This window comes from Oryctolagus cuniculus, chromosome 7, assembly GCF_964237555.1.
Source record: "Oryctolagus cuniculus chromosome 7, mOryCun1.1, whole genome shotgun sequence".
NCBI classification, from domain to species: Eukaryota; Metazoa; Chordata; class Mammalia; order Lagomorpha; family Leporidae; genus Oryctolagus; species Oryctolagus cuniculus.
In genome coordinates, this window is record NC_091438.1 from 97,904,285 (window position 1) to 97,927,151 (window position 22,867).

Below are 22,867 nucleotides of genomic sequence, written 5' to 3' on the forward strand. Positions count from 1 at the left end.
AACAAATATTACTGAGTTCTCAGTTTTATGATAAAATTTGAAAAAATACATGAAGCATTTCCTATTTTCAGCATATATTTAATTTACTGTAAAAGAAGTATATTAAATGGTAACAAATAAATATATAATCACTAATATGGGGATACGGTCGTGGAGGAGAAATGAGAATCAACTAAACCAATGATTTTCCCAAGAGGATTACACAAGAGAGAGAGAGAGAGAGAGAGAGAGAGAGAAATAGGGAATCTAGATAGTAGAATTAAGCATAATTTGTTAACTAGGAATGCTTTCATTAAAGTGTTAATATTACATCAAATTATATTTCCAAACTGCTTATTTTTCTATATTTTGTAGTTAATTCAATTTTCCCCTTGGGATTTGCTTTAAAACATATTTAAGAATTTAAGTGCTTTGGGAATTCCATGTTCTTTAGATAATCTATGAAAAAGTAAGGTTTTTACCATCATTATTATAAGGTCAGTGATACATTTTGAGAAGTAATTGTATAGATGTTACATATTTAAGATACTTAGGCATAGAAAATTCTATAGGCATTAGTTAATCTTTTTGAATTTTAACTTTCCTAACCATTTTTATACTTACTATATTTTTATTTTCTTTTGTTTTCAGATAGGTTTTTGAAAGCAGTTTCCCATCTGTCCCAGATGTTTCATGGAACAGTTATAGAAGAGCTAACCAGTCATGAGGAATGGAGTCACTACAATGATAACATAATAGAAGACCAAAAGGATTTTGTTTTTGTAAAGTTCAATGGCCTTCATTTAAAATCTATGGAAAATTTGCAGTCTTGTATCTCTCTAAGAGTATGTATTTTCTCAAACAATTTTATTACAGATATTCATCCACTTCAAAGTTGTTCAAAATTGATCAAACTTGATCTCCATGGAAATCAGGTAAGAAGTAAGTCATTAAGAAATATGTATATAAATTAATCATATATTGATATGTAATAAGCATGTTATTTATCCGTAATATTTCTCCCAGATAGACCTTTGTTTAACTTATAAACAAAAAATTAAAAAGGTAAAATGTATGAAAAGAAAAAATTTAAAATGTAAATACAAATTTTAAAATAAAAAAATATGAAAACTGCCTAATATTGCTTAAATCCATAGTCAGTATTAAGACTACTGGTTGACTTCTTCATTCTTCATGTTAGGAAAGTATTTTGGAAAAAAATTGAAGAGCCTATTAACAAAGGAATTTACCCTGAACAAAATGTATATGTTTATGCAATAATAGCTTATTCCAGATGCCTGGTGTATTATGATTTTCCCCCAGTCATCATTTGAACAATTGGAAATGCGTTTTTTGCTTATGATTAGACATTTGCCCTTTGGGAAATACTGAATTTTAAAAGATATTTAATCACTATCATTTCCCATGCAATTTATCTAAAAGTTATGCATTTTTAATCATATTTCAGATAAAGATTCTACCAGATGCCAAGTTTTGGAGTGGAATGAAAAATCTAAAACTCCTCTATCTTCATGACAATGGTTTTACAAAGTTAAAGAACGCATGTGAATTATCTGCCTGTCCAAACCTCATTGCCCTCACTATGTTTGATTGTCCAGTAAGCCTTAAAAAAGGATATAGACATGTTCTTGTTAACAGTATATGGCCTCTCAAAGCATTGGATCACTATGTAATTTCTGATGAAGAAATAATTCAGAACTGGCATCTTCCTGAAAGATTCAAAACACATAACCACAGACTTTACTTTAATTTCTGCCCTGCCTTGAGAAAGGTAACTAGCTTCTTTACAATATCATTTTAAATAAATTTATAATATAAATTTTTAACTTGAAAGTTTTATACCTGAATAATATAAACTCATATTTTTGCATTATTTATATAAAAATCAATGAATATATTAGTAATGACTTCATATCTTAAAATTTATCGAAGCTTGTGAATATTCAGTTTTTTTTTAAAGTTTATTTGTTTATTTTCAAAGTCAGAATTACGGAGATAGGGGGGAGAGAGAGGGAGAGAGAGAGGAAGAGAGAGAGGGGAAGAGAAAGAGAGAGAGAGAGAGAGAGAGAGAGAGAGAATGAAAATGCATCTGCCATCTACTAGTTCACTCCCCAGATGGTCACATTGGCCAGCTTGGGCCAGAATGAAGCCAGGAGCTGGGAGCTTCTTTTGGGTCTCCCACGTAGGTGCAGGGGCTCAAGCACTTGGCCCATCTTCTGCTACTTTCCCAGGCACATTAGCAGGCAGCTGGATTGGAAGTGGAGCAGCAGGCGCTGGAACCAGTACCCATGTGGAATGCTGGCACTGCTGGTGGCAGCATTACCTGCTACGCCGTAGAGACAACCCAGATGGAGAAATATTAACCAGGCATTGGAAATGAAGAATTAAATACAGAAATAGTGTTCTGGAGCTTTAACACTATTTATGTGCTTTAGGAAACCTGGTTGTCCTGTACTTGAAGTCCAACTGTCTCAGGAAAATACATGTGTAGAAATCAATAAAGGTGGAGAGCAAAGGAGAGAGTCATGTGCACAGTCTTATTTTGTGGGTGGAAGGTAGTAGAACCAGTGAAGATAAAAGAGAATTGATCTCAGGAAGTTAGGGGGAGGACAAAGACATAATTTTTATTGTTACTAAGATTAAGAAGAAAAAAAATCATTAAAAATGGTCAAAGAGTGAAAGAAAATTGGCACCGAGTCAGATAATTGTAGGCTTTTTGATGATGACGTTATTGCATGTTTGGAATTTCAATATCTTTTTGCTACTGGACATAAAATTATAATGGATTAATATGTGATTACCAAATACGGAATAGTTTTGGAGTAAATTTTGGACGGGAGGAGGAAAGATAAAGCCTTAATTGTAAGAAATAGGATTCATGGAAAATTATTAAAAGTAAGATTATACTGCAGCATGTTTTATGACAAGGAAAAATCTTAATTAAAAAGAAAGACTGAAAATATCAGAAATCAAGGAATAGTTGAAGAAAAAAACTGTGGAGAAAGTATGATTGGGAGAGAACACAAAAGAAATGAGCCTTATAGAGACATAGGCGTTCCAAATATTGGCACGATTTTTGCGAGTTGTAGACATTTAAGTAAATCTATTTTAATAACAGTTGTTTAGTTTACATGTAAAGTTTTATTCACTAGGATATGTTATAAGAAATGTTTCCTTGACTATTCTTTGATAATTTAAATGTTTTATTAATTTATAGTGCTATAAGTAAACTCCTGAGAAGAATAGATATGAATCAATGGTCATAGAAATTTAGTAATGCCTGAAATGTATATTTCAGCCATTATCAGAAAATTGAAAATGATATTTATCCTTATTATTAGGGTATGTTCAGTTATTTTAATAATTATGATTCTTTTATAAGGAGCATATGGATATGTACATTAAAGAAGTATATGCTTATTGTAGTAAACAAATGTAAGAGTGTTATGAAAGATTTTGTCCTGTAGAGAAAAATATCCAGAAGGATCCTGTTTGTCCCTAATGATATATTAAACGATTTCTAGACCTTTGTTTTTTGGGAGTCTAGTTGGATAATATTTGTAGTTTGAAGAAAGTGAGAGACAAGTAGATTCTTCTTAACTGTATGAAATCAGAATGACTTTTGAAATTTGAAGAGCTTATTTACCCCTAAGTGTAAGAAGGAGATATGCTTTTTAAAGATGGGTGTGACCTGTGCAAAGAGCTGGTGTTATATGCTAATTATATATTGTCTACATGCAACAGAAACTTAACTAAATAAAGATTTTATTTTTATCATGTAGCAAGAAGCTAAGAGTTAGATAGTTCTCTGTGGCTGCTCAAGGAAATCAGGAAGGACCAAGGTTTATTCTAGCCTCTTCCTTTGCCTTCTTTAGCAAGTGGACATGCTCCTTCCCTCGCTCCCACAGCTAAAGAGGTTTTCACATCAAGTATGTACTTAGGCCAGGAAGAAGAGAATTGAGGAGAACAAAAACACATGTCAGCATAGATTGTCCATTTTGTATAAGGAAAACAATGATTCTTGCAAATGTCTTACTTGAAAGACTTCCATCACTAGAAATAACTCAGATGGCTACCACTAGATATAAGGGGATCTTGTATGATGATTGTTTTTAAGTGGACATATTTACTATTAAACAAAACCAATTATCTATTAATAAGAAAGAAAGATTGTTGGAAAGCAGCACTTTTGGTCATTTAGTAAAAAAATTGATTATGTAATACAGGATTGGTAATTCAAGAGAGATTTTTAGTTTAAGCACTTAGCACCCATTTGTTCCAATGTAATAGATGGAAAGGAACTAAAAAATATCTACCATTATATCTACCATCTACCTTTAGAGATTTAACAGGAGAGAAAGCAGAGGGTAGTGTTCAAAAAGTACTTGAGTAAGGAGTAATGGCTGAAAACATCTACCAACTTTTACAAGACACACAAATTTGCAGATTCAACAAACTGTGCAAACCATAGATAGACCCAAATAGGCTCTGTGCCAAAAAACATAATTACACTTCTGAAAACTAAATACACATAAAAAATTGAAAGCTGACAGAAAAAAGTAACTTACCTATAAATGAAAAGTAAGAACTTGAGAACTGCAGCAAATTTCTCATTCAAAAACTGTAGAGGATATAAAGAAATGCCAAAAATTGTTTCAAGTGCTGAAAGGAAAGTACTATTCAGCACAAAATTCTATTGGCAATAAAAATAGCCTTCAGAAATGAAAAAGGAATTAATATATTCTCAAATGGAGAGAACGCAGAAGAATTTGCACCTAGTAGTTATCCTATAGTAATGGCTAAAGAACATTTTTTTTTGTAAAGAAAGAAATGATAATATAAGATTTGGAACACTAGGAAAGAAGAACAGAATGGTAAGTAAAAAGTTAAAAAATTAAATAGACATTCTTCCTCTTGTGTGTTCCAAATTGTATTAAATGGTTTAAGCAAAACTCATAACACTAATACAGTTCTGAAAATATATAGAATACTACTTAAGAAAATATATAGAATACTACTTAAGGGAGAATTGAAAGATATTAAGGCAGGTAAGGTTTCTATGCTTCATTTGATTTTGTATATTAGTGACATTAGTCAGTTGTGACATAAGTTGACTGATATATAAATCAAGAACAACCACTAAGAAATTTCTTTAGAGAGATACACAAAAACATTATTGATAGAGGGATGATGTAAGCAAGATCAAAGAAGGTCATAAGTTTTGGACTCCCAGAGAAACAATTTAGCAAACTATCCCTGGATGAGATTACTTTCATGATACTTCTGGAAACCAGGGAAGATATTATAGCACTCCAGTAGTGCGCAAAATGTGGGAGGAAACATATTAAAAAGGAGAATAATTTTTCACATCTATGTCACTCCTTCCCAAACCCATTATAGCACCTGGTAAGAAGCACATTTTGACCTGAAATTTCTCCAGCTGGGGGAAAGAGAGACTTAGGATAAACATCTATAAAGATCATGAGGAATCAGGAAAATGATACCATCAAAGGAAACTAATGAAACTCAAGTAACCAACCCTAAAAAATAGAGATTTACAAACTACTTGACAGAGGCCAGCACTATGATACAGCAGGTAAAGCTGCTGCCTGCAGTGCTGGCATCCCATATGGATGCCGGTTAGAGTCCCGTGTTCTCCACTTCTGATCCAGCTCTCTGCTATGGCCTGGGAGGGCAGGAGAAGATGGCCCAAGTCCTTGGGCCCCTGGACTCACCAGGGAGACCCAGAAGCAGCTCCTGGCTCCTGGCTTTGGATCAGCTCAGCTCTGGCCCTGGTGGCCAATTGGGAAGTGAACATGAGGATGGAAGACCTCTCTCTTTCTCTGCCTCTCCTTCTCTCTGTGTAACTCTGACTTTCAAATAAATAAATAAATCTTTTTTTAAAAAAACAAACTTCTTGACAATGAATTTAAAACAATATTCTTAAAGCTCCATGAACTAAAAGGGAACACAGAGGGACAATTAAGTTAGATTAAAAAAAATTAAAATTTGAAGTTATAGAAATAGAAACTTTTGAAAACAAATGCTTGAACCAAACAATACAACAAACTAACTAAAAATATGTCAGTAGAGAATTTCAGTAGCAGACTTGATCAAACAGAAGACAGTAATATAACAGGTCATTTGAAATTGTTCAATCAGAAAATCAAAAAGTTAAAGAGCATTGAAGAGTGTGATAAAAAGAAAAGAAAAAAAAACAGAAAAACCTGTGGACTGATGGGACACCATTAAACAAAACAGTGTATGCATTATGAGAGCCGTAGAAGGTGAAGAGAGAAAAAAGCACAGTCAATTTTAAAAACTGGCGGAAAACTTCCCCAATCTGGGGAGGAAATAGACATCCAGATGCATATTGCCCAGAAGTCTTCCAGTAGAATCAGGCCAAGAAATCTACACCAAGACAAGGTAATTTTCATTTTTTTTTTTTTTTTTTGACAGGCAGAGTGGACAGTGAGAGAGACAGACAGAGAGAAAGGTCTTACTTTGCCTTTGGTTCACCCTCCAATGGCCGCCGTTGCTGGCGCGCTGCAGCCTGCGCTCTGCGCTGATCCGATGGCAGGAGCCAGGTACTTATCCTGGTCTCCCATGGGGTGCAGGGCCCAAGCACTTGGGCCATCCTCCACTGCACTCCCGGGCCACAGCAGAGAGCTGGCCTGGAAGAGGGGCAACCAGAACAAAATCCGGTGCCCCGACCAGGACCAGAACCCGGTGTGCCGGCACCGCAAGGTGGAGGATTAGCCTAGTGAGCTGCGGCGCCGGCCGATAAGGTAATTTTCTAGGTTTAAAGATAATTTTTAAAACCAAATAAGTAAATAGACTAATCAGATACAAAGGACCGCTGTAAAACTATAAGCAAATTTCTCAGCAAAAACCTTGTTCACCAGGAAAGAGTAGGATGAGTTCAAAATATGTGCATAAAAAAACTGCCCATCAGGAATACATAGTAAAAGTGTTCTTCAGAAATTAAAATGAGATAAAGATGTTTTTAGATAAATGAAAAACGAGGTAATCAATACTTGCCTGCCTAACAAAAAGTGATAATTGGAATTCTTTTTAAGTAGAAGCAAAATTATATATTATAAAACCATAACTGTAAAATATGTTAATGGATTTGTAATATAACATGAAATAAAATATTAATGATTTATAATGTGTGGGGGTAGGAAAATTTAGAGATTCTAAGTGATTTCAGTTAATTTTTTAAAGTAGACATTATAAAATGTTTGATGAAACCCTCTTAGTTACCACAACAAAAGTAGATATACAAAAAAATTTAAAGAATCAATGACTGGCACTTTAAAAACAGAAAAACAAACAAACAACAGAAGAGAGGAATAAGAAATATAAAATAGAAAATAGCTAATAGAATATTAATAGAAAGTCCTTATGAGTCAGTAATGATCTGAAATATAAACGTGCTAAATTTGCCAATAAAAAGACAAAATGGCTGAATGGATACAAATACAAACTCAAATGATGCGCTGGCTACAGTAGACTCACTTTAGGTTTATTAAATCACATTAGGTGGAAATAAAGGGATGGAAAAATGTATATTTTGAAAAAGGAAACACTAGCAGGAAAGACTGTAGGATTAGACAAAATAGACTTTAATTTAGAAACTGTCAAACAATGTCATCAACTAATGATAATAGGGTCAGTTCAACAGAAAATAGAAACATTATAAATATATGTGTACCCAGCATCAAAGCATCTAGATATATAAAGCAACTACAAACAGGTCTTGTGGGAGAACAGACAGTAATAGAATAATAACAGGAGGCTTCAATTCCTTTCTAAGATTTAAAACAAGGTAAGGATGCCCACTCCCAACACTTCTGTTTGCCATAGTTCTGAAAGTCCTAGAGAAAAGAATTAGGAAAAGAATAGAGAAAGAAGAAAAAACAAAGATCTCCAAATCAGACAGGATCTGATTTGCATCTGTTTGCAGATGGTATAGTCTTGAATGTAGAAAACTCTAAAGCCTCCAAAAGAATAATGTTAGAAATAGTGAACTTAGTAAAGTCGAGAAATTCAAACAAATTAAGTGTTTTTGTGACCTTGATGACTTCTTTAATTAGTATTTTATGACCCCCAAAGCACAGGCAACAACATCAAAACTAGACAAATGGGATTATATCAAACTCACAGGGTTCTACACTGCAAAGGAAATAATCAGTAGAGTGAAAAGTCATCTGATAGAATGAGAAAAATATCTGTGAGCCTACCCAACAAAGGATTAATATTTAGAGTATACCAGCAACTACAAACTCAGCAACAATAACAACAAAAAACTGATCCAGTTAAAAAAGTGGGCAAAGGACCTGAATAGATAGTTCTTGAAAGAAGAAAAAAAAAGCTGAAAAATATAAGAAAAAATGCTTTCCCATCACTAGTGATTGAGGAAATACAAATCAGAAATCACAATGAGGTATCTCCTCACCCCTGTCAGAATGGCTATTAATCAAGAAATAGCAACAAATACCGGCTGGCAAGGATGTGAAGAAAGGGGAGCTCTTCACGATGTTGCTGGGAATGTAAATTAGTGCAGCCACTGTAGAAAAAAGTATGATGATTTCTTTAAAAAATTGACATAGACTTCTGTTTGATCCCATTACTGGTTATATACCGAGAAGACATGAATTCATTGTTATCAAAGAGGTACTTGAACCACCAAGTTTATAGCAGCATTGTTCACAATAGCCAAAAATGGAATCAAACAATTTTCCATCATCAGATGAATGGATAAGTAATACACACATACACACACACACACATACACACATCAAGAATATTAGCTACAAAAAAGGAATCAGATTCTTTCATTGTATCAAAATGGTTGCAACTGGAGGAATTCATGTTATGTGAAATGAGTTGGACAAAGACAAAGTGCACGTTGTTTTGCATGTGTGAACTAAAATTTAAAAAAGAATTTAAAAAACTGAAAAAGAAATGCCCATATGTATCAGTTTTGCTACAAATGTAGTATTTTGTCAAACTTTGTTATACATTTTTATCAAATTGTTAAGAATTACATACCATTATAGTTTGAATGATTTTGTCACTATTGAGATTATGAGTGAAGCTGAACATCTTTTCATTTGATAATTGTTTATAGCCCTTGCCACTTTCCTGCTGAACTGTGGTATTTTTACTTTTAATTCATTTAACTCTTTATTTAGTGAACCATTTATTATTCACTTACAATGTGAATTAAAAATGTTATGTCAAAAATAAAAAAGATCAAGTTGAAAAAGAAAAAAAACAGCAAAACAAAGTAATAATAAGGGCAGTTGGGAAATTTAGATATGATGGATATTTATTGTCTTATTGGTGTGATGATAGCCCAGGTTTTACATACATTAATTATGTTCTCAATATATTAATTATATTTTTATAAAGCTGGAGGAAATTTCTATACATAACTCCAAATGGAATTATAAAAATGTTTAGGTCAGTAATAAGTAAAGGGTAAAACAGCAACAAAGCAAATAAATAAAAAATAAAATGACATCTTTAAGTCAGACCTATCAATAATTGCATAAAAAACTTACATTAAATAGTGTGAATACACAAATTATGGCAGAAGTAGCAGAGTGGATTTAAAAATATCACCCAATAACATATGGTCTAAAAGAAACTTGTTTCATTTATTTGTTTGTTTATTTATTTATTTAACTTTTATTTAATGAATATAAATTTCCAAAGTACACTTATGGAATACAATGGCTCCCCCCCCATAACTTCCCTCCCACCCACAACCCTCCCCTTGCCCTCTCCCTCTCCCCTTCCATTCACATCAAGATTCATTTTCAATTCTCTTTATATACAGAAGATCAGTTTAGCATATATTAAGTAAAGATTTCAACAGTTTGCACCCACATAGAAACACAAAGTGAAAAATACTGTTTGATTACTAGTTATAGCATTAAATCACAATGTACAGCACATTAAGGACAGAGATGCTACATGAGGAGTAAGTGCACAGTGACTCCTGTTGTTGACTTAACAAATTGACACTCTTGTTTATGGCATCAGTAATCACCCTAGGCTCTTGTCATGAGTTGCCAAGGCTATGGAAGCCTTTTGAGTTCTCTAACCCTGATCATATTTAGACAAGGTCGTAGTCAAAGTGGAAGTTCTCTCCTCCCTTCAGAGAAAGGTACCTCCTTCTTTGATGAGTGGACAGTGAGAGACAGACAGAGAGAAAGGTCTTCCTTTTCCGTTGGTTCACCCTCCAATGGCAGCTGCGGCTGGCACGCTGCAACTGGCCCACTGCACTGATCTGAAGCCAGGAGCCAGGTGCTTCTCCTGGTCTCCCATGTGGGTGCAGGGGCCAAGGACCTGGGCCATCCTCCACTGCCCTTCCAGGTCACAGCAGAGAACTGGCCTGGAAGAGAGGCAACAGGGACAGAATCCGGTGGCCTGACCGGGACTAGAACCCGGTGCAGTGCCGCAGGCAGAGGATTAGCCAAGTGAGCCGTGGCACTGGCCAAGAAACTTGTTTCAATATAATGGTAAAGCTAAGTTGAAAATAAAAATATGGAAAATATGTACCGTATAAAATTTAATCAAAGGAAAGCAGGAATGAGTGCTTATTTTGTATCTTGTAAAGTAGACTTCAAAGTAAAGAAAATTATCAAATAAGAGGACATATGATAAAAGGTTCAGTCGACTAAAAAGAATTCTCAATGTGCATAAGCAACAAAGCTATAAAATCTACAGAGATGAAATTATTAAACCAGAATGCTGATTAGACAACTCAACAGTTTTAGTTGCATACTTTTCTCAACAATTAGAAAATTATAAAGAAAAAATAGACATAAAATCAGATGGGTATAAAATAACTAAGAAACTGCATCAATCAGTAGGATCTAATTGGCATTTACAGGATGCTCCATCTAACAATAGCCAAATAAACATTCTTTTTTAGTGACCATGGAGTTACATATAGACCATATCTTTATAGTACAAATTTCAACAAATTTTAAGATATTTATGTCATGCAGGGTTCTTTGATGACAGAATGATAAGTGGAAAAATCTCTTAAAACTTAGAAAATGAAAAAGCATACCTTAGTAAATTCATTTGTTAAAGAACAATTCTTAAAGGAAATTTAAGCCATATATAACCTGGATGAAAATATAGACATGAAATTAAAATTGCTTAGACACAGGTAAAACTATATTGAATTAAGAATTTATAACAGTGAACTCTAAAAATAGAAAACTTCAAATTAATGAGCTATGCTTCCATTTCAGATCCTAAGTTCTCATACAAGACAAGGATGCCCACTCCTACAACTTCTATTTAATACAGTACTGTAACACTGTTGAGAATAATCAGATAAGAAAAAAAATGAAATGTGTCCAAATCATAAACAGTAAAATTACCTCTATTGGCAGATAACATGAGGCTATATGTAGAAAATGCCAAAGACTTCACCATAAAACTGTTAATTAACAAAGTCAGTAAATTGGTGAGTATAAATACAAGATACAAAAATTCATGTCATTTCCACTTACAAATAATTAACTGCCTGAAACAGAATTAAGAAAAGAATCCCATTAATATTAGCATACAAAATTAAATACTAAAAAATAAATGTAAGCAAGGATGTGAATGGATCTGTAAATGGAAAATTATGAAATTCCTATTAAAATTGACATATAAATTGAAAGATATCCCACCCTCATGCAACAGACAAATTAATATAAATAAAATATACACTGTATCCAAAGCAGTATATTCATTGGAATTCATATCAAAATGCCAATTGCATTCTTCACAGAAATAGAGCAACAATTCTAGAATTCAAATAGAACCACAAGACTGAATAACCAAAGCAGTTCTGAGAAGAAAAACAAAATTGGAAGCATCATATTTCCTAACTTATAATTGTATTGAAATGCTTTAGGAATCAAAATACTATGGCAGGGCTGGTGCTGTGGCCCAGCAGGTTAAGCCATGGCTTGCAGTGCTGGCATGCCACATGGGTGGCTGTTCAAGTCCCTGCTGCTCCACTTCTGATCCAGCCTCGTACTGATGCACCTGGGGAAGCAGTAAGAGATGGCTGAAGTCCTAAGGCTCCTGTACTCAAGTGGAAGATCAGGCAGAAGCTCTTGGCTTCTAGTGGTCTGGCCCAGTCCCAGTCATTACGGCCATTTGAGGAGTGAACCATTAGATGGAAGATAGCTCAAAATGAAAAGCCAATGTATTATGGAAAGTATATGTAAACCAAGGATTATTATTTAAAAATTGTAAAGAACTTATGCATCTCAATATTAAGGCAATATATAACCAAGTGATAAAATGAGCAAAAGACCTTAATATTTCTCCAAAAAGACGAAAAATGAGTAACAGGTAGATGAAAACTATACAACCTCACTAATCATTCAGGGAAATGCAAATCAAAGCTTATGAGATAGCATCTCACACCTGTTAGGATGGCTCTCATTTAAAAAATGGGTGATACCAAATATAAGTGATGTTATGGAGAAAATGGAAGCCTTATACATTGTTTTGAGGAATAGAGATTGGTACAGCCATTATGGAAAGTAGTATGGATGTTTCTAAAGAAATTGATAATATTACCATATGACCCGATAATTCTTATTTTGTGTATATATCCAAAATAAATGAGATCACCAACTCATAAAGATATCTCTATTCTCATATTCATTGCAGTATTATTTAAAATAGCCAAGATATAGAAACAATCTAGGTGAACATTAACAGAAAAATCAACTGGTGTATGAGGTTATTTCAAAAGTTTATAGAAAAATGGAATTAAAAGTAAATCTGTATATGTGAAATATATGAAATTTGTTCACCTTAAAAAATCAAAAAGTAGACTCTGGTGCAAAAAACTTCAAAATTAATTCAATTTTTTTCATAATGTGTACTTTGTATGGACTTTGTGAAGATCCTGCATATAAATAGCTTTCAAAAGTTTTTTTTGCACAAAAATAAACTTATTTTTAAATTTTGTTTTCAGTGAAAAACTTGAAGGATTTTTTATACTAAGAAATAGTTAGCCTTAGTAGATTCTGTGTCAAAGGAGGTGATCCAACCATATGCAATAACATGAACTTGGAGGACACAATACTAAGCCTAATCAGCCAGACACAGAAAGAATAATATTATATGTTGTCACTTATATGTGGAGTCTGAAAAAAGATAAGGAATACTGAAAGAATAAAAGTGGTTACCAGGGTCAGAGTCGTGGGGAGGAAGTGGAGAGATCTATGTGGGTCAAAAGATACTAAGTAGTAAATGTTTTAGAGTGATTGAGTCTTAAGATGTAATGTACAGGCTGGCGCTGCGGCTCAATAGGCTAATCCTCTGCCTTGCAGCGCTGGCACACAGGGTTCTAGTCCTGGTTGCCCCTCTTCCAGGCCAGCTCTCTGCTGTGGCCCGGGAGTGTAGTGGAGGATGGCCCAAGTGCTTGGGCCCTGCACCCACATGGGAGACCAGGAGAAGCACCTGGCTCCTGGCTTCGGATCAGCGTGGTGCGCCGGTCGCAGTGGCCATTGGAGGGTGAACCAACGGCAAAGGAAAACCTTTCTCTCTGTCTCTCTCTCTCACTGTCCACTCTGCCTGTCCAAAAAAAAAAAAAATGTAATGTACAATAAGAGACTATGGTTAATAATAGTGTATTTTACTCATAATACACATGTTCAATGAACTTTTTAAATTGTCCTGTTGTTATTTCACAGGAATTTAATGAACTGGTACCATTGTTATGTTCAATTGGACCAATAGGTTATTTACCCCAGATCACAAAATTAACAAGTAGTAGAACTAGGATTTAATGCAGGTAGTCTTTAAACAGAGCCATTGCCTCCAGAAGAGGACATGCAATACTTTCCCCTCAAGAGAAGATAATTCCATTTGTCATCAGATACATGGTTTAGAACATTTGTACATGTTCATGGTGGTATCTTTATTGGCATTGCAAGGTGAATCAGAAAGTTTAAGTGTCACTGAAGTTTACTTTTTCTCTGAAGGGACATTATTACCACTCACAGTTGCTGATTATTTTGCTTATCTCTTTAAAGAGAAGAAATTATTTGCAGTGGGAAACAGAACACTTTGCTGTAAATAGTAGTGTGAGCTTAATGGTTCTCTGCTGGTTAGAACTGCAGCTTACCAGGAGTATCTGAGCTTAGTCATTCCAGTTCCCCCCTCTGTTCTTTTCCCTCATCTCTCTTTCTCATTTATGCTCTTTTGCCATCTTAACATTCAATTCCTTTCTTCTCAAGACACACATAAACACACAGCCCAGATGCAATGAATAAAACGTACAAGTTTGTAGAAATCACATCTATGGTAGCAGCAAGTAAAGGTTTATATTTTTAAAAAGATTATTTCCAAGCAATTTCTCAAAGGCACAACTTTTTAAAGGGATAATTTAGAAGGACTTGCTGTAACAGAATGTTAGTTTCCCATCCCTCAAATTTCTGTGTTGAAACCTAATCGTCCATGTGATGGTATTTGGATGTGAAGACTTCCAAAGGTAATTAGTGCCTTTATAAAAGAGGTCTTGTAGAGATCCATTCTGCCTTCTAACAAGTAAGAGCATGGCAGGAAAACATCTATGAATCAGGAATAGGACCTTGACCAGATACCAAATCTGCCAATGCCATTACCTTGGACTTCTTAACCTTCAGAATGGTGAGAAATTGCTATTTGTTTTTGTTTGTTTGTTTAATAAGCCAGCCAGCTTTTGGCATTTTGTGTAGCAACTCTAGCAGACTAAGATAGAACTGAATCACATGAAGAAATTAGGACAGCCTGACTCTAAGTTAATGTTCTTGAGGCATATAATAAAATTGAAGAAACTACAGGAAACTCTGCAAAGTCTCCTATTTGTTGTGGGCAGTTATGGGGCAAGTGACAGATGAGATTCTTTGCTATAAACCACAGAATAAGCTTTGTAGAGGGACCCAAGCATAGACTGGTTTACTATAATTAGTAAAATATGGATGGACTGATCTGTGATGGGGATTCATGAATGCCAGAAAAGAGCTTATAGCGCAAGGCGCTCAAGGCCCTAATTGTAGTAGTTGGCATTTAAATAGGAAACTCCACAGGAGAAAACTGGCCTTTCACAAAATGGCTTCTTCAAGCCCAAAAGAAATGTAAGAAGATGATGGAAATGAACAAAAGACACTGATATAAGATTCGGGATATCTAATATAAGCAAATAGAAATTACAGCAAAGAAAACTCTATCAAACAAAGGACAAGCAATAATCAAAGAAACAATAGAAAATATATATGTTAATCTGAAGTTCAGCCCTCTAGCAGAGTAAAGAAAAGCAGAGGTACTTGTATTCCAATGAATTGCATGAACTTAAGACATTACTAAACAAATAGAGGTGTCAGCATGAATGTAAGGATGTGAGTAAAAGTAGAAAGCATTTGAAAAAAGTATAGCGGTATCCATAGAGGGTGGCACATTTTTTACATTGAATTCACTAATTTATTATATATATACATATATACATATATATGTCTGTATAATACCTACTTTGTGGCAGTGGAACAATTGCAAGCAAAATGGTCAAATCCCTGGGGACATGAAGCTTATATTTTACTAGAAGAGAGACAATAAACACATCTATAGTGAAATGTCATAAAGTGGTACATGCTCAAGAGAGAAAGTGACAACAAGGGGGACTATTTTAAATTTCACCAAGTAGTTTAGTCCTCTTGAATTTAGAGGATATGATTGGGTATGCTAAATGATGTTGGAGATGAGAACAGAATTAAAACCCCTAATGTCATTTTAAGGATATAGGACCTTATCTTGCACAATTTGGGGGGAAATATTTCAGGCTTTTCCATGACCCAGATTTTATCTAGAGAAATCATCTTGTAACTGTGGAATAGAGGGAAACTTAATTTATAAAAGAATAATTTAAGTACATTTAAATTTTAAAGGGTTTTTCTGAGCATTGAGTAATTCGTGAATCAAAGTAGCACCAAACCATAAGCAGCTAGCATTCCATAGGGAAGGGCAAGAGGGGAAACCTTAATATAGCGGTTACATAAGCAAGAGAAAACCATTTTGAGTGGTTATAGTGGAAAGTTGCTACTTAGATATTATTTGGTGGTTTCTGATTGGTAGAATTTCTAGTATCAACTTACTGTTTACATTAAACTTTGGTTCATTAAAAAAATAATTTAAGGTGCTAGAGACCATACTATTCTAATGGCCTCGAAATTAGAAAATTTTAACTGAATAAAGGGTAATTGGTGTGGAGTCTATGACAATAGTTAAGGCCCTAGCTTAGAAGGTCTGATTTAATAAATTAGTAGAGGTTATAAAGAGCATAGGAAATATATTGAAGAGAATTTTGCTTGATAGAATTTGGTGGTTTATTAGCAACAAGGGAGACAGAAAGAGTAATATGGGTTTATTACTTAGTTGACAAGATGAAGAATAGTTTAATGACCGTATAAATAATATAGTATGAGGTATGGATTGGTTTAAATGAGAGAGGTAATTATTTAAGTTTTTGACATTTAGGTAGAGAAATGGAATTGGGAGTTCATTTCATGTGTCTATAATTTAATAGATAACTCTTGACTGGAGGTATAACTATGTGGGTAATCTGCTTATGTGAGGCTGTAAGATACAGCAAGGAAGGTGATCAACTGAGGTGTGCTAGAAAATAGAGATGTAAAAAGAGGGAAACCTAGGTTATCAAAATGTTAAATGGCTTGCAGAAGAAGGGGAATCCAGCAAAACAGAATGAGAAATAAATATGAAAATGGTAGAAAAATTAGGACTGTGGTATCATGGCAACAAAGTGAAAGAATTGATTTATCATAGTAAATGGATTGATACTGTCAAATGAAATATGGACACCAACAATGGTGATCCCTTATTGATGTAATACTCAATTGATAATGGAATGAATTGTTGCACAGGATATTGTAGAAGGATACTGAACTCAGATCAAAGTCTAGAAAGACTTCTTAGAGGAAGTAATTGAGTGTAAAATACTAAGATAATGAAACAATGAAGAAGGCTAGTTCAAAAAAAGGGAAAAGAGATCTGTAATAGGCATTGAGGTTTATCAGATGGTTTCCAGGAGTGTAAATAGTTGTATATTATGGGAGAGGAAGATATTGTTTGCAAGGTGAATGGAATGGAGATGAGATTGAAAAGTAGGAAGGAACTTGATCAAGGGTATTGTGTGACAAGTCAAGCAATTTGTAATTGCTTTTTCCATTTTTTAAAGAAAACTTATTTTTTACTTGGAGACAAATGAGAGAGAGAGAGAGAGAGCGAGTGAGTAAGCACACACACACATACACAGAGATTTTGCATCCATTAGTTCACTCCACAAATGACTGCAATGGTCAGGGTTTGGCCAGACCGAAACCAGGAACCCAAAGATCCATCTGGGTCTCCTACATGGATGACAATGCTCCCCCGAGTACTTGGAACATCATCCTCTGTTTTCACAGTAACATTAGCAGGCAGCTGGATTGGAAGCAGAGTAGCCAGGACTCAAATGGTGCTCTGATATGGGTTGTTGGTATCACAGATTGAGGCTTAACCAGCTGTTCCACAATGCTGGTCTTATAATCTTCTTAAAATTTGTTTAAATGTTTATTTATTTGAAAGGCAGGGTGACAGTGAGAGGGAGATAGCCAGACAGAGCTGGATATGCCATCTGCTGGTTCTCTCCCCAGATACCTGCAACAGCCAGAGCTGGGCCAGGCCAACGCCAGGAACTCAATCCATATCTACCATAACTGCATCAGGGATGCAACTACTTGAACCATCACCTGTTACCTCACAGAGTGCACATTTGCAGGAAGTTAAAATCGTGAGTGGATTTGGGACCTAAACCCAGGCACTCTGATAGAGGATGCTGATGACCCAAGTGGCATCCTAATTACTATGGCAAATGCACACCCCAGTAATTAATCTTTCAAGGCTGTGCCACTAATATGTTAAATAAGGATGCCATATCATCAGACTTGTATTTGGGATATTCATTACAGCAGTAGTGAATACTATAGAAAGAATGGAATAACAAGAATTAATCAAACATCAGTTCGCGGTTTTTAGTAAGTGAGGGAAGAAGTGATAAAAACATGAGATAAAGCAATGGCAGAGTATTTAAGAAAACTAGTTCATTTAGATATTTTGGACACTGAATATGCTAATCTCGTAATATTTGGATATCAGGTAGCATAAGAGAAAGAGAGCCTAAGGTAGTTCCAGATTTCTGGGCTAACTATGTACAGTAGTAAAATTCACTGAGGTAGCGTTCTTGAGAAAGCAGGTTGGGAAAGAAGATTTTTGTTTGGGAAAGTTGAGTTTAATTAGATCTCAGCTTAACCATGCTTTTCTCTAGCACAAGGAAGAGGTCAGCCTAAAGATAGAAATCTGACATCAATCAACACAAAGTGAATGTTGAAACTGTGGAATCACTGGAGTATGTACAAGTTGAAAGGAGACAAATGGAGAGGATTCTTTCAGTGTTACATTTGAGTAATGAATAGGGTATGAATATTGTCTTTGAAAAATCCAGAAGTAAACAAAAGTTATAGAAAAACTAGGAAGAATATTGTACAGAATACAAAGGATTTTGAGGAAGAAATGTTCTATAACAATTCTGTAAGAGTAATTCTCTTAGGATAATAGAAACTGTGGACTGAGCTATTAGAAGGGCAAGGGTAACGTGAATTCTATTTCAGGAATTTGAACTCTTAATAATAAAAGACATATAAAGTTTGAAGGCTTGTGGTATATGTGCTTATTTGTATATGTTCATTTTAAAGATGATTTAGGTATGTCATACCCATAGATGAGTAGAGGAGAAGTAATTTAAAATGGAGGGAGATGGAACTCATAACAGTGACAAAGAGCACAGAATAGGTGGGAAGAAGAATAGGAGGCATTTATACTCACTTTAGATAGGAATATAAATAGCAGGGAATAAAGAGAGGTTAGTTGACGGAGGTCAGACTTGATGGTCTTATATTCTCTGTGCAAAAGGGTACAGACTGTTTAGGAAGCTCTAGGGTAAGGATTTGAAAGTTTTAAGATTTGCAGAGGCTACTCTTGTGAATGGAAGCAAGATGGAGCCAAGTAAAGAACTTGGCTAATCCTTAAAGGATATTTGAAAGTATAAATCTAAAGTAGCACTAATTTGCAACCCTTTGTGGGTTTTTATTTCTAGCTGATAGCATGTGCTGCAGGAAAAGAGTTTGTTTTGAATGCTGTCACATTGATAATCTGTAGTATAGGTGCCATATACACAATGTCATTGTCTGCTTTAAAATGCATTCTCTCACATTCAAAACATAGCAACTTATTTCTAGTGAGTTAAGTGGTCCATGAGATACAGTGAGTCTGTGATTTTAAATCAAAAAACTTGCAGATATGGAGATATTCCTTAAAGGCAATATAGGATATATTTCCCAAGGAAAGTTGATGTATTCTTTTAAAAGTATCCAACATTCTAGTTAAGCAATGATACAATTTTGAACTACTGCAAGTTATTTTGTAAATATAATATTGATCACTTTTTATGAGGATCCACGGAGTACTTTTAGAATAGAATTCCACTGAAAATCTGCTTGTGTCATTACCAGTCAGAGATTAGGATGATTATTATCAAAATTTTACATATATGTTATTAGATTGGGAGAAGAATCTTTTTTTTAAATTTTTATTGTACACATTTGTGGCATATAGTGTGATAAGTGAACACATTTGATGTGTGAAGAGCAAATCAAGTCAGTTAGCATTTTAACACTTCAAACATTGATAATTTTAAAAATTTACAAATATACATATTTATGGTGTATTATATGACCTTTCAATAAATGTATATAAAGTGTAATTATGAAATCAGAACACTTAATGTTTACCTCTCTTTGTCATTATTTATGATTGTAGATTTCAAGTTCCTTTTTTCTATTTGCTTAGAAAATATATAATAGGTTATTTTGAACTGGAGTTACACCAGTGCACTATGTAACACTAGGAACTTACTCCTTCTATAACTGTAATATAATACCCATTATACAATGTTCCTCTAATTCCCTCCACCAAATCCTAGGCTTTAGTAGTTACTATTTCATGTTCAGATCAACTTTTAGTTTTCATAAATGTGGGAAAACATGCCATACTTTGAATGGAGAAAGTCATCATTAAAAATCTTGCCTTGTGGGCTAAGTGTTTAGCATAGCACTTAAGAGGTCACTCAGGGGGGCCGGTGCTGTGGCTCACTTGGCTCCAGTCCAGCTCTCTGCTGTGGCCCGGGAGTGCAGTGGAGGATGGCCCAGATCCTTGGGCCCTGCACCCGCATGGGAGACCAGGAGGAAGCACCTGGCTCCTGGCTTTGGATAGGCATGGCTCCAGCCATAGCGGCCATTTGGGGGGTGAACCAACGGAAGGAAGATCTTTCTCTCTGTCTCTCTCTCTCACTGTCTAACTCTACCTGTCAAATTAAAAAAAAAAAAAAAAATTATGTCACTCAGGGTACAAGCATGCCAAATCATAGTGCCTGGGTTCCAGTCCTGGTACTATTTCCAATTTCAGCTTCTTGGTGCTGTGTATGCTGGGAGGCAACATGTGGCAGTTCTAGTAGTTAAGTCCCCAAAACCTACATGGGAGACCCAGATTGATTCCCTGGCACGAGACTTTGGTGTGGACATTTATGACTGAATCAGCACATGAGGCATCTTTCTGTTGCTACCTCTCTTTCTCTCTTTCAAATAAATTTAAAGAAAATAATCTTGATTTGTCTAGGAAATTGAAATTGTTCAATGCTACTAATTCTTGATCTTTTTTCTAACAAAATTGATACAAAAATGTATCTATTGAACTGTTAATGCCTATTAGATACTTATGAATGTTTTAATTCACTCATACCAATTTAAATTATGTTTTGGAAATACTTCTATTACACATAAAAATTATCAAATATATTTTATTTATACAGGGAGCAACCTATGAAGATGAAATTGATAATATTAAATATACCATTTCAAAAATTAATGAAATTTTGGCTCATACTTCACCAGTTTTGATTGTTCAAAGATGGATACGTGGATTCTTAGTAAGAAAATCTTTGCGGTATGCTTTATTTTCTTTACCATTTGAATATTGAAATAAGAAAATCAATGTTGAAAAGTCAGTTCTCCAATAATTTGTACTTATATTTTCTATCATAATGATTCTCTATCAAAATAGTCTAGATTTAAGGAAAACACTATACACTCTATAGTAATATATAATATAATTTAATTGATATTTAAATCATTCATGGAAAGTGTGTATTATGAAAAAATATGCATAGTTTTTAATATTCTCTGACCAGAACTTATCTTTTAATTTCATTTTCCACAAACTTTTCAAAGTACCTGTGTATTAAGCATAATCATTGATATTTTTATCTAAAAGTTACCAATCAAAAACACATTGAATTTTTCATGTAATAGAAATGTAAAACGTGAACTATATAACAGGATTCAATAAGTATATAAACCATGAAACAAAGATATAATATGAGAATTTTGCAATTTGTTTAAATATGAAGAAAATTTTGCAAAGACATGGTACCACATCAGTATATCTTACCTTTAGTTAGTTGTCTCCTTTCCTTCTTATTCTTGGCATTCTTTTGCAGTAGGTGAACTTGTAAATAAAGGAAAACTTTACTTGCCAAACTCTTTCAACATTGTTCTTTGCGAGAAACAATAGGATATTTTGTCACTGATTTGTATGTCTCAGTTTTGCCAAATATCAAACATATAAAAATAAGTCAGCATTTTCATTTACCTTATTCTCAGTTACTAAATGATAAAGTTGAGAAGATAGCAATGAAATTTAACCTTAAAAGGTAGGATTAAAATAGACCTAGAGTAGGACAATGGGCTTTTCCTGAGGAAGCTATATAGTAAGTTCCACCAAAATGAGATTCAACAACCTATGGTAAAGCAGAGAATGTTTTCCTTTATTAGCTGTATATGCTAAGGCATAAGTGGCAGTAGTTCTGACGGAAGCAAATTTGAGGAATACATAGCAAAACTGAGATCAATACAGTGGCTGTAATTTCTGAGGAAGTAGTTCCATATACTTTCCAATCCTGGGTTAAAGTAAGAGAGGGAATGAATTCACAAATGGAATAAAGAATGTGGAAAAAAAGCAGGCAGTTGCCGACAGGTACATATTTACTAAAATATTATTTCTATCTTATATGTTATGTTTAAATTTGGTCTGTACGTGATATGAAATAAGCATCTAATTAAAGGGCCTTATTTTTAATTTATGTTCCTGGAAATTGAATTTTTATTTTTAAAATTGAGGCTCCCTCCAATATTTATGTAACTTAAGATGAAAACCTTGTTCATGGAAACAATTTCCCAAAACTCAGAAAGTATGAAAAGAGTTTGAATGAGTTATGGAGTGAGATGTCTGTGATAATATATGACAGTACAAATACAAAACAGACTGTTTTAAGTTTTTTCTCTCTGTAAAGCTCTGTTCCAATACGCTCATTACTTAACTACTCAGAATTTCAGTTTCCTCATCTGTAAAATAAAAAGTATAGGATAATAACAGTACTTATTTTTCTATTTACTAGTGGGGATTGAGATAATGAATATAATTCACATAGCACCTAGCAAAAATGGATATTACATTCTTTTCATCAGCTATTTAAAAATATTATTTTTTGTTATACATGTCTGCATTATTTGACTCTGTGAGGACTTTCCCTAGATTTCTTACTCCTTTCCTATTACATTTCCACAGCATGCACAAAGCAACCTTTCAAACATATAAATCTAATGATTTTGTTCATAAACTT

The 22,867-nt window shown here is 34.2% G+C and overlaps 1 protein-coding gene across 2 annotated transcripts in view; it reads left to right on the forward strand.

The window, feature by feature from the left end:
* The window catches only part of LRRIQ3 (leucine rich repeats and IQ motif containing 3), a 163,646-nt gene that overhangs the window by 17,107 nt on the left and 123,672 nt on the right, over nt 1-22,867 (forward strand). Inside the window, exons 2-4 of one of the 2 annotated variants that reach the window (XM_051856362.2) lie at nt 635-914; nt 1,448-1,771; nt 20,999-21,132. In XM_051856362.2, coding sequence (XP_051712322.2) covers nt 666-914; nt 1,448-1,771; nt 20,999-21,132 — 707 coding nt within the window. In that variant the 5' untranslated portion in view covers nt 635-665. Of the gene's footprint in view, nt 1-630; nt 915-1,447; nt 1,772-20,998; nt 21,133-22,867 lie in introns of both variants that reach the window. The other variant, XM_051856361.2, reaches the window with a different exon arrangement.